Genomic DNA, 12787 nt, shown 5'->3' on the forward strand with positions numbered 1-12787 from the left:
GCAGTAATCTCCTGGTTTCAGAAACCTGGACAAACCGTCAGCCTGATTCTGAGAAACCCTAATATACTAGCTACAGTACACCAATAGAAATTGGGATAGTTTGGGATAGTTTACACAGATCATTGTCTGTCTTGTGCAGGTGTGTCCTCAAGATGACAACAAGTCCTCCAAACCAAACAGCCATAAAGGTCGTCTGTTCCAACCCTCTGATGCGACCTGCTGTTTAGGAGTGTCTCCTGAATTAGTGCTCCTACAGCAGCAGGCATACCAGACTTTGGTTGTCATGGTTAGTGTACCAGCAGCATACTTGACTTTTGTCACCATGGTTACAATAATGAACAGTCATGGCTCGGTTAGGTTTAGGCACAAATACTATTTGGTTAAGTTTAGGAAGTGATTGTGGTTTGGGTTAAATTGACTACTTCCTGAAGATTAGACGATCTTTGTTGTCATGGTTACAATGATAACAATGTGGGAAACGGTCATGGATAAAAGAAACAATACAAGCTGCTAGTGTCACACAGGGATCGAACACCGCTCTCATCCTTCCACCCCAACCTCCTCCTAATGTGGACTGTGTCTCTGTTTTTGTCACCGCACTCTTTTCCCTTTGCTACTGTCATAATTATTACGGCCACTAGATGTCCCATAACAACAAAATGTATAATAACCTGCCGCACAGACGACCAATAGGCTTGTTTTTTTGTTTTGTTTTTTTTTTTTTTTTTTACAGGAGAACAGTCTCCAACTTAAATACAGAAACGACAGACCTCCTGGACACAACAACATCAAAAATGAAACAGCATTGACGGTGATGTTTAGAAACCTGGATGAGTCTTGTATAGAGAGAGATGAATAATCAAATGTGAACATTACTCCATATACAGTAATATTCACACTAGGAGGGGACTCTGGGGAAAACCACTGGGATACTAGTGAGAAATTCAACTGTGATTTGAGACTACTGAAAAGTATCCTCCCTGAATATTTTACATGCAGTGATGCAACACACATTCACACACTGTATCTGCTATGTCCATGTTGCAGCGATACAATAGTGAAGATGTAAAAGTCACAAAAGGAAAACTCACCAACACACAGTAGGAGCTGCGTGCTCCCTTAAATCAGCCTCCAAAACTATAACTGGACCATCCACTTTGTGGTCTGACCCACTTTAAACCAGATGTTTCTCACAGTGTAGCCTTCTGAGACCTGCAAAGCTAATGGTGCTATAAACTGAATTTCAAAAGAGAGTCTGTGAGTGTGTGATGTCTATATTTTATTGATACCTTGTACAGTTTTTTAGGAAGCTTTGATTAAAATTTATGCTTTCAATCGTCTTCATCTTGGGCAGCTACCTCATTTTAGAACCCACACCTTCATCTCTAAATGTTTATGTGGACTTAATGCTGGAATCTAACACGACTATATCAGTTTCTTAAAGGTCAGGGGAAGCAGAGCTGAAGGTAGAATTGACTGAGCAGCAGAGAGGTACTCCAGCAGAATAAGGATGGCCACTCTGATGCAGATTTTTTTTTTCTGCTCAGTGGGAGTAAAAGCTTCTCCGCTTTCAGGAGAGGAGGAGCGAGGAGCAGCTGGCCTTACCTCCGCCACAGGCACTCCCTCTGGAGGGCGACAGTGCAGAACGATCATCCCATTGATTGGCACCTCCTTCCCCTGGGGGTCCTGCTCAAAGTTTTTCCTCAGGTCTGCGTGGGGAGATAAGAGGCAGCTGTCAGGTGTCGAGTGTTACGGTCAGCCTGGCCTCAATCCTCCTCAGCAGCTAACATGCTGGCGTGCCCTCGGCTCGGCACGCCACGACCTTCAAAACCCACTACAGCCCGTGTAGGATAGAGAGGATCCAATGGCCCTGTGCTGGGTAATCTGTTGACAAGGTGGTTTGGAGGATACACTGGATAGAGGAAGTGAACGAGGATTGCTCTGATCATCCTGGGCATTCATGTGCATACAATAGTGACGGATCCTATTCTGCCCATTTTCAAAACTGCCTTTGATAGCTTACTGCGCCTCCACCATCCGCTGAAAACCTTTAAAATGTCAGCCTTTTCGGAAAGCAGGAATGCGCCTTTTGAAATATCAACATGGCTTATGAATGGGTTTCATGTAGCCTCGGATCATGAGAGATTCCCCGCATATAAGGGATCTGAATACAGGAAAGAAACTCTATAATAGTGTCTCAAAACCTCTGTTCGGCTGGCAGGTAGATAAGTGCAAGTAAGTGCACAATGATATGTAAATCCCACAAGATAAAGATTTTGACATCACATCAGTCCTGTGATTCTTACTTTCTTCCAAGGACAAGAAAAGATGTTTTTGCTTTGTTGATGTTTAAAAGTATGTGATTTCTCTTCGGGGCTGAATCAAACATCAGGTAAGAAAACATACAACACCCCCGAGCAGCAACTGGGATCTTTAGCTATTGGACACCAGTGGCTGTGAATAGCTGACTGTGTCCAAACTCAATTAGACAGCATTTGATTCAGGGAATTGATTATTTCACTGCCAATAAATCTGATAGTGCTTTTGATAAGATTATATCAAACAGTGAAAGGAATAATTAAAGAAATGCCCCGTTGTCCTGTAGCTCCAGTCTGTTAAGGGTTACAGTTGCATGGCAGACATTGTAAATCATTTGTTGGACAGTTTTGGTAACCTGTCATTTTGTATCATCATAACTGTTTTTTTTTTTTGTTTGATTTCAGTGACTAACAGCCAGTCACGCTCTACTTCACTACACTTGGGGGCTTTATTTTTTATTTGCTTTTATCTTTTATTCATTTTTTTTTTTTTTTTTTATTTATCTTCTGCTCTGGTGGTCACAAGAAACAACTTAATCTGAGCAGCAATCAGGTCAATTTTTCATGGTATTTAATTCATATCCAGTGTCATGCATCACTGTCACTTAATCTTAGTCAATTTTGTGTGTGCATCGTAAATAAACAACGGGTGAGTTTAATTGGAAGTGGACTGAGATCTCAGTTGAGTGGTTACATCAACATATTGTGAGGCTGAACAGCTTAAATGACCATTTATTATATTTATTGTTTAAAGGAAGAAAAAGATCACTTAAAGTTAACTGCTTGTTCATGTCAACCAAATTCTTTAAAAGGTCCAATATTTTAAACTTACTTTACAATATATTTGTGGTTTTAAGAACCAAAAACCATCTCAATATAGTTTTACATCTCCTCTCTCAGGCGTCTTTATGGAGCTCTAGTAACAACAGGTCAGTGAGCCAATCAGAAGAGAGAAGGCTCTGATACTCTCTTCCAATTGGCTTTTATTTTCACAGTATTAACATAGAACCTAGACGTGCTTTATGATCAAAAAAGACATCTACTTTTATACAATATGGAACTTTTAAAAGTTACAATTTAATGATTTACACAATAGGATCAAAGACAAAATAATTTCGGTCCCAAACCCTTATTCTGAAACACACCCATCTCATCAGACTCTTTTCTTTTCACTGTTCACTTACATTGTTTTCTTGCTCAGTTGCACGTGTTGCCAAATGCAGCTATAAGAAACCCTGTGACATAGCTGCTACTTTAATGATCATAAAGGTGTCTCAATACTCACAGGCAATGCGGACAGTAGCCTTGCGACTCTTGGAGGTACCCAGGTGGCTCCAGGCGACACAGAGACACCAGTAGTCCTCGGGGCCATGGAAATCCTCCACCTGCTGACGGGACACATTGATCATCACCTCACGAACCTTCAGCCCTGGAACAAGTGAGAAGATCACATCGTTAGCAAAAGTATACACAAAACATGTTTACATGCCCTACAGTTACATACATTGTTGCGTAACACTTCAGTCAGGTTCAGGTTATTTTCAAATGTAATTTGTTAAGTAATGACTCTCTGTCTCTTTAACTTTCTGAGTGTGCCAATCGTCTACAATTCCTACTGGGAAGCACAAAGACAAACTTAGCATAGCAAATACTTCCCAGCTATCACTGTGTAATGGAGGAAATAAAGCTAAACTGTGCAAAAGGGCTGGTTCTTAAAATCCCCAGTATTTCAAGGAAGGCCTTTGCATTGTGAAAATATCCTTGACCTTGCCGTGACACCACGTAAAAACCCTGACAATGTAGAAAATTAAATGTTATATACTATAATACACTATATATATTATATAGTTCTATTCTGGATTGAACTATTAGAACAAAAGGTGATCTTGGTATGAAGCTAGTGTCTCTATAAACTACTTTGTGTTTTGTGTTGCCATTGCCATTTTCTGTAATGGTCTAACATATGTTATTTTTGCTGCAGAGGTCTGCAGCCATGCTAACACATCTTAGTTTAGCATACAAATTTGCCAATTAGCACTAAACCTGAGCTGCAGCTGAGGTTGATGAGAATGCCATTAGTTTTGCAGATATTTGGTTATAAACCAATGTGTTGGATGAAAGTCAAAAGTTCACTAAAGTCATTTTAATTCTCCCCCGTCGGGAACATGAATGTGTGAACCAAATTTCATGGCAAATTATCCATTAGTTATCAAGACATTTTACTGTGAAGCAACAAATGTCAACCCCATAAAAAGGTGCAGGGGGGAGAATTCAGGGGATCATCAAAGTGAGTTTGCATTGACCTCTGGGGAACATGAATGTCTGTATAAAAATGTTGTGCCAATCCATCTGGTAGATGTTGAAATTTTGCAGGCTAATCATGTTGGTGGGGTTACTAGAATTCATCGCCTGGGCATCATAGAGATCTGGATATACAATAGTTGTAGATGTATGTCAGTATAAGCCAGAAGTGTCAACCTGCTGGTGTCACTGCTACTGACCACAGTCTAAGCTTGAATGAATATCTGTACAAAATTTAATCTCAGTCTGTTCAGTACTTACTGTTTAGATATTTGGACCAAAGTGATGGACAGACCAACAAAGAGCCATGTCGCTATCCTGATTAAAAGCATATCTTTGGGTCTTGGGTTGGAATGGGGTTTCAAATTCGGTAGTACCAGTCGAGGTCACTAGGGTCAGGTCTTAAAGATGCATTAACAGGCCAGGTTTAGCTCTCTGTTTTGTGCATGTGTAGAACTACAGTTAAGAGAGAATACTGAAACTGGAAAGCCCTGCATTCTAAATAAAGGTCCTTAAAGTGTCCTCGATCAATACTTCAATACAGGCTTGCATCAGTGATCAATGTGTTTCACGGGATTAGTTATGCATAAGTTCTTAGGAAAGGCTGACACACTTCCTAAATCAGTGCAGCCCCCTCCCCCCACCCCACCCCACCCCCTCTGCTCAGTTCTGAAAGCATCACTAAGGAAATTGGAAGAAACACAGTCCCCCCCCCAGGGTCCTCTACTGTATGTTTTGAGCGCTCGATGCTGCTAACAAGAGGAAAGCCAAATCAGCTGTAGCAGAATTAGCATTAATAATTTGGACTACACTTAACTGCTTCAAACAGCATATGTAGGCTCGCTGTGTAAGCGACACCAGGACAATATACTGTATTATGTAACTCAAAAGGCATGCGAACACAGCACGCTGCACAATGCTCTGATTATACTGAATGCATTAAAGAAGAAGAAGAGGAAAACACTCTGTTTGAAAATCCTCTTAGGCAACACGCTGCAGGACCCCGGTTGGAAATATTCGTCACCCTGTCACATAGCCTCAGATGGGTATACAGAACCCATATTTCATCTGAGTCATCGGCTTAGGGCCTGTCGCATGTGTTTTCTCACCGCTCCTCACAGCCTTTTGCAGCCTGTAGGCCTCATACCCACAACTGGATTAAAAGGCGAGGGATGTGCAATGTGCTCGGGACTGCAAAAAAGACCAATACCCACACACCTCCATAACAAACCACTCCACCCCTGACCACTCTGGCTCTTGTGCATCCACTGTCTCCGATTATGACTCTTTAATCTGACACACTCTTGCTAAAGTCAAACAGCCTCACGCTGCTGCCGCACAGCTTGGGAAGCACAGAGCTGACTTCCAAACGAGTACCGATCCAACCCACGTGAACGGCAGCTGGGCTTCGCCAATGCATCCATGCTGCTGTTCTTGGTAAAATTAAGAAATGGAGAACAAATCCTGGCGGGTAGTCTCCACTGTACTGGGTATAAATGACAACAATAGGGAAGTGGGCTTCTACCTCTTTGTCACACCAAACGTGGCTGACAAGTTGTGAAATGCTGATAAGAATTAGATGGTTTGTGTGAATTTGGTGCACTGCAGTGTATTTGGTGACCATGGTAGTTTAAATCATGATTGACAGGTCTGGAGGGAAAAAAAAAAAGCCACATTTAAGGAGAGAAATAAACAAAGCTGCGGCTCTATGGTTTGTGCTTCCTAGTCGCAGCCCCTGTAGAGACTTCGACACAAGCATAATTCATAATTTTCTCGAGCAGTGGCAGAGAGCTGGAAAGTGACAGTGTATGTGTGGGAAAAGAGACAGCAGAGAAAATAATGACTAATGACTTTCCATGATGCCCTAAAAAGTGTGTGAGCCTGTGGTTTAGAGGGAGAGGGAGAGGGAGAGAGAGAGACAGAGAGAGAGAGAGAGAGAGAGAGAGCGGCAGTAAGCTTTCTCGACAAAGCGACACATTTCCCGGAGTCCAAACCGGCGTCGACAGGTGGTTCGCCGGAGAGACGGAAACGAGTGACGCCACTGTGTCATCTGTCAGCCCTATTTGTTTATACACAGAATACTGTTGACAGGGCTCATTAGAGTAAACCACTTGATCTGTTCTCCTCCCCAATCCCCTGCACACTCTTCGCAGTTTCCTGAGTCACTTGATAAATTCATCCAAATCGGCTGATTCACTCAGAGGGAGACTGGAGAGGTGACTGGAAAAAGGAACTTAGTCTTGACGGTTCTGAGACCCAGTGAGGACGAGGGTGTTGCTGCTGTAGCTTTGCCAGAGTGCAGCTTATTAACTCGACAAGTAGTTTATGTTGCATTAGGATCATTTCTGCTTTAAAAAAGGTTTCGACTTCAGGGGTTTGAGTTCAGAAGAAAGCTTTTGTCTCATGTCATTTTTCTCTCTCTACACATAATCTCTCCTCTGTTCATAAAAGGTAAATTGGGAATAGGGTGCGGTTCCATAGATCAATATTAGACTTTTCAGAAAATGGCAATATGTGCCCAATGTACTGGCAAACCAGAAATAGTGCTCCACTGGCTCTGAAGCAGTGGGAAAGGGGACATCGGGATTAGACTTGAGAGGGCCTGCCCTCATTGTGAAGGCTGATGTTTCATTTAAACATCTGTGTGGATGTCATTGTTGTAATTCACATCTGCATTAACCCCCTTTGAACCCTCTGTTTAAGTCCCATGCTTACATCATTTACAGGCTTATGGCATCGCCACTGCATATCAGTGTTGGTAATGTTATTTGATTGGTGTAATATCTATGTGGGTGGGAACTAAAATTGTTTATTATATCACTTAAACTCCAATGGTCACAAAGGTAGTTAACCAGCCTGGGACTGTTGTTAGCCATTGTTCAGTCCCATCTGTGATTTGAGCTCCCAGTATGTTCCTTTGTGACTTCATGTGTTCAGGGTAACATACAAACTGCTGAGGTCACAGAACTATCCATTGCTGTGAGTTTTGGCACTATATAGACCCCTATGGGCTCAAATTATGGTCAATAATATTTTTGAGCATGTGAAGTGATGTTAACAAATCATTCCAAAGTGTGTACTCTCCGTATGTAGTGTGTAAAAAGAAAAGAAAATGTGTATATGAAGAAAAGATTTGTATTTGTACGAACCTGAATTTCTCATGCAAATTTATTTCACAAGGTTTTCAAAGGTTGATTTACAACAACAGACTCATGAACATAACTGCACAAGCTCAAAATCTAACTGACTCTAATTTGAACCGAAAGACACCCTCCCATCAAAAATGTGTGACTGTGAATGAGCTTGACAATGGCACTCAACAGGTGTTGAAATAACATGAATGAAAATGTGTAAAGTAGCTAGTATGTGGCAACATCTGAAGCTGCGGTTTCACTGCAGTTTTGCACAGAACAATGATTTTTTTTTTTTTTTTTTTAATTTTGATGAAACACAATTGCGAATGGTCTGTGTTTCCATTGAGCGATGTTATGTGAATTCAGCTGAGTTTTCTCCTCTTATGATGTCATTCCAATTAAACATGGCGGAAGATTTCAAGGATCTGCTAACTGTTGGGACTATTGCATCCACGGCAATAGCCATTGTAGTATTTATCCTTTATCAGTGATATTATCATAACTAAATCCCCACAATTACTTTATATTAACTTATCATTTTTTGCAGATAGACATTATTTTAATCTGCAGGTATCAGAGAGTCATTTTCTGTTGCCACCATGTAGAGCTAGTTAAATACAGAGAACGGTTAAATATCAACAATGGTGGCATGAATCACAAAATGGTACACAATATGTTTGTTAAGTTTTCTGAAATGGATACAGGAGCTATTTCATCCCACTTATTAATTTTTTTTATCTTTTTTTTTTCCAATTTAGCGGATTGATTTGTGAAAAGTTTTCTTTTCTCAGTTATTAAAGAAATGAAATTGTTAAATAGAGCTGTTATATGTATTAGATAGGTTTTGAGTCGGTGTCGGTTGTTGTGCATCGTAGCGGTTGTGTTGCGTGTTGTGAGTCTCATTGCGAGAATGAATGATATGGATGGGTACTGATATATCTGTTGTCATTAAAGAATTGTTTATAGATTTAAGGGGACCCCAGGAAGAGTAGCCACTGTTGCAATACAATGGCTGGGGATCTAACTAAACAAATGAATCAAAGATGTCGAGGGCATCTCTTGCACATAATGACGGAGAGGCTAATCCCTTCTACTCTGGCAGCAGCCACTTATCAGGGATTTTTGGGAGATAATAGTCTACAATGTTTTTGGATGTCATGAGACTTAACTGCGTTTCCATTTCACTTTTGCAAAATATTGCTTTGTTGAATAGTCTGAAAAACCACCTCATGCTTTTTTTTGCGACATTTGACATTTTTTTGAAATTTCATTACTCGTTTTTTAGTTTCAATTTCAAATAGAGCATTAAGCAGGTTAATGGAAACACAGCTAGTGAGTTCTTTTAAATGCATTTATTCTCAACAGACAGAAAAAAAAAACCATCTGTGACTGTAAATGGTACAGCAGTATGTTTTACTGATTTGAATGACTGCAATTGCAGCTCAAAGAATGTGAAAGATAAATGAATCTATGGTCACTTATGTAAAGCTGACAGACAGAAACAGAGAAAGCCTTTCTTCCACTGTAGCACTCTTTGATCTAACATTAAATAAATTTGGAAAATTTTAGCAAATATAGCTGCTGAGGTTCTGCTAAAAATGTGAGGACTTTAAAATGAAAAGCTATTGTGAAGAACTTGATTGGCCCTTTATTATCAAGCAGCAGTGAGGTGGTTGATACAGCAGTGTATTCTGTCAGAATATGTGCAGAATAAAAGCAACTGTACCCAGCAGCAAAATAACAGTCTTGGTTGTCTGGTCAAACACTTACAATAATCTGTGGTTATAACTTTTTATCAAGTGGACAGAGGGAAGTTGCATGAAGCTGCTAAACCTACACAGAAAGTCTTTCAGGAAAGGTCAAGGTGGATATTTGGCTTTGCACCCCGCCTATCTATAGTCACTGTTCTTTTCTTTAAATCATGGCAAAAATCTTTGTCCAAGTTTATCCAGGATCCACATATTTACTTGCCTAACCTTATCAAAACCTTAACCATTGAGGAGCAAGATCAGAAAACCCTCAAGGAGGAAGTCTTGTTAGGATCAGTCATGAGTCATTTGCACTGAAAAACCACAATTCTTAAGGCTTTTAGAGCCACTGAAACTGATGTTAGAGATGACATAAAAAACAACATTTTACTTGTCCATGAAGCTATATTTATGTATTATATATTACATTTTTATTGTATTAGATAAGCCTATATAAAATATTTATCATATATTTATAATTTTTATCTTAGCTTCTTTTAGCTTGAATATTCAGTCACATAAAATCCCCCTGAAGCTTATTAGTATATATTAATATAAGTATTTAAGTAAACTCCACACTATACAACAGCATCACACAAACACACACACACACACACACACAAATCCTTGTCTCACTATATCTGTAGGGACCCGTCACTGACATAATTAATTACCTGGCCCCTAACGCTGTTGGACCCCACAAGTATAGTGGACTCCCTGTTTTCGAACACCACGCGTTTTAAAACCTTTGTTGAACATCTGTGATGGGAAATTATCAGCTTCCCACGCAGACAGAGAGAGACAGAAGTGTGTGTCCTGGTCGAGTTCAGTTATAAGCACTGAGCACTCCACAGGGCGTCTCTCCTGCCAGACTGCTGTCAGCCGAACACTCAGTCACACCAGACGGCAGGTTGGGAGAAATGTGTGCGCGCCTCATTCAAAAGTAGTTTAGCCGACTTTACTGACAGTAAGCACTGGAGCTGAGAGTGCTGGAGTGGACAACAGACATCAGCCACTGCATTAGCGTTCTCTGCCTCCATCATTGTTAGTTTTGTGGTTAGGTCATACTGAGACGTGCTTTGTAAAGCTCCTGTGTAGCTTTGTGTGCAATGAAGTAGGCAACAGAAAAGATAAGTGCAGTGATTTGACTGTCAATGTGCAAGTTGCCTCGGGGTCTTTAGGTGGAAGCCTTATAATACACTTCACACTGTATCATGCTTACACTGATTATTAAATATTAAAATAGAGCTCTGTGAATTTTGAGCAATGCTTGTCCATCCAAGATCAAATGATGAACTAACTGCTGAAGAACTGACAGTAAACTTGGTTACTGTTCCGCTGACACCTCAGGTTGGCTAAAGATCTCTAAGGAGACTTAATGAAATTTCAGAACGTTGTTGGACTCTTAACGACATTAAATTTTAATTGGAAATGAAGATCAGGTTGACATCAAAACCCAGCATTGGCTAATTAATTTAGCAGAGGTTGGGTTTTTGCTCTGTATTTCTTTTGTCAAGCGATAGCATGAGACGTTGGGAAGACGATGGATTTTGGTTATTTTTTGAATATTCTCACCATGCCGTCAAACAGCCCTTTCCTTTGGAACTACAGTTTGTGAACAGTTGAACTACCATATAACTACGCACAAGCACAACTATGGCGCGCACTGTATTACTCCACTGATCAGCTGTTAGAGTCAGACATCGCTAGGCTTATGTGCCGGTGCTCCTGCCGCTTCACTAAACTGGCAGCACGCTGATCCAAATCTACTGCAGGTAATACACTGACTATAGATAAATACCTCACACAGCCCCACAACAAATAACCCAAACTGTCACTTTAACAGCACAACTTAAAACCAAAACAAATAGCATTGTCAGCTGTTGTCAGTATTCTACATTGGCTTTGGACATTGTCCTGACGGTGAATTTTGGTTACACGACGTTACAACCTACATTCACCCAAATATCAGCGTCTAACAGCACTGGTGGCCAGCTGCGTTTCTGCAGGGCAGTGTTTACAGAAACAATGACATGGTTCATCATTGCGGTAAATTTCCATAATTTGGAGATTCTCAGTGCTATTTGTTTAATGTGCCTATACAATATTTCTGAATGAAGCAATTGATCCTGGGTCGAATTACTCTTGTGCCGCTCATTTACTGTATATTGTGTTCAGCAGGCGTGAAATACCGGTGCACCCTCTGGGCATAAATGAATTTCATGCTGGTGACTGTCATTGTCTCTCGATATTATATTTGTGCAAGACTGCAGCATTGGATGTTGTTTGCTGAGGCTCATCATGGACCACCCAATAGATCCATCAGACTGAGACAGAAAGGAGTCAGCTGCTGAGTGACAGTCCTAATGTCACAAGCTGGGCCTTGGTGCTAAAATCAGTTAAATACAATGCACATGACTTTTGCAATGACAGAACAATTTCAAATGCACCTGCCCTCTGTTTTATTACTGGTGATGTTTATGGTACCCATCATTGCATCCTATACAAGAAGGTTGGTTGGTCCTCTCTATCAGAAAGATGTGACATGCATCGCTACCTATATTTATTTACAAAGCCCTTGGGAAATTACCATCTTATATTACTTCTCAGTCAGATCAGTTGCTATGCACCAATCTGGGGCACATGATTGGCTAACACTCCATGTGCCTAAGGTTAACTCTGAATTTGGGAAGACTGCATTTGGATTCAATGCCCCAGACACATGAAATAAGCTGCAGAGCACTTTAAAAATGTATACTTTTATAAGTTATCCACATTTAAGAAACAATATTTTAAACTTTCCCAAAACAGAATGCAATTGTTTTAACTGATGAGACTGTGTTCTGTAATCTTGGTATCTTATATGTTTAAAATTTAGTTATTTTGTTACATTTTTTTTTACAATTTTATTGTTTATTATTTAAATTGTATTCTAAATTATTTTTGGACTATCTGTTCATGAACTGTTTCTATTATGTTTTTATGTACATTCAGGTCTCTCTTGAAAATGAGATTTCTATCTCAATGGGATTCATCTGAATAAATAAAGGTTAATAAAATAAAATGAGAAAACCAGTGTATATACGTTTTTCCACTAGCTTCAGAAGCTTTGGCAGTGGTATGTGTAGGATCCTCCATTCATCCTCATTATCATCATTCTTGTGCCGTTTAATTATCCAAACCGTCTGAGTTATGTGTGTGTGTGTGTGTGTGTGTGTGTGTGTGTGTGTGTGTGTGTGTGTGTGTGTGTGTGTGTGTGTGTGTGATCATGGTCGGTGAGAAGGAG

The 12787-nt window shown here is 40.2% G+C and overlaps 1 protein-coding gene across 1 annotated transcript in view; it reads right to left on the reverse strand.

The window, feature by feature from the left end:
- The window catches only part of unc5d (unc-5 netrin receptor D), a 113227-nt gene that overhangs the window by 77278 nt on the left and 23162 nt on the right, over positions 1–12787 (reverse strand). Inside the window, exons 3-4 of the mRNA XM_022752957.1 lie at positions 3604–3747; positions 1606–1709 (exon numbers count right to left, since the gene is read on the reverse strand). Coding sequence (XP_022608678.1) covers positions 1606–1709; positions 3604–3747 — 248 coding nt within the window. The remainder of the gene's footprint in view (positions 1–1605; positions 1710–3603; positions 3748–12787) is intronic.

This window comes from Seriola dumerili, unplaced genomic scaffold, assembly GCF_002260705.1.
Source record: "Seriola dumerili isolate Sdu_G_001 unplaced genomic scaffold, Sdu_1.0 BDQW01000017.1, whole genome shotgun sequence".
NCBI lineage: Eukaryota > Metazoa > Chordata > Actinopteri > Carangiformes > Carangidae > Seriola > Seriola dumerili.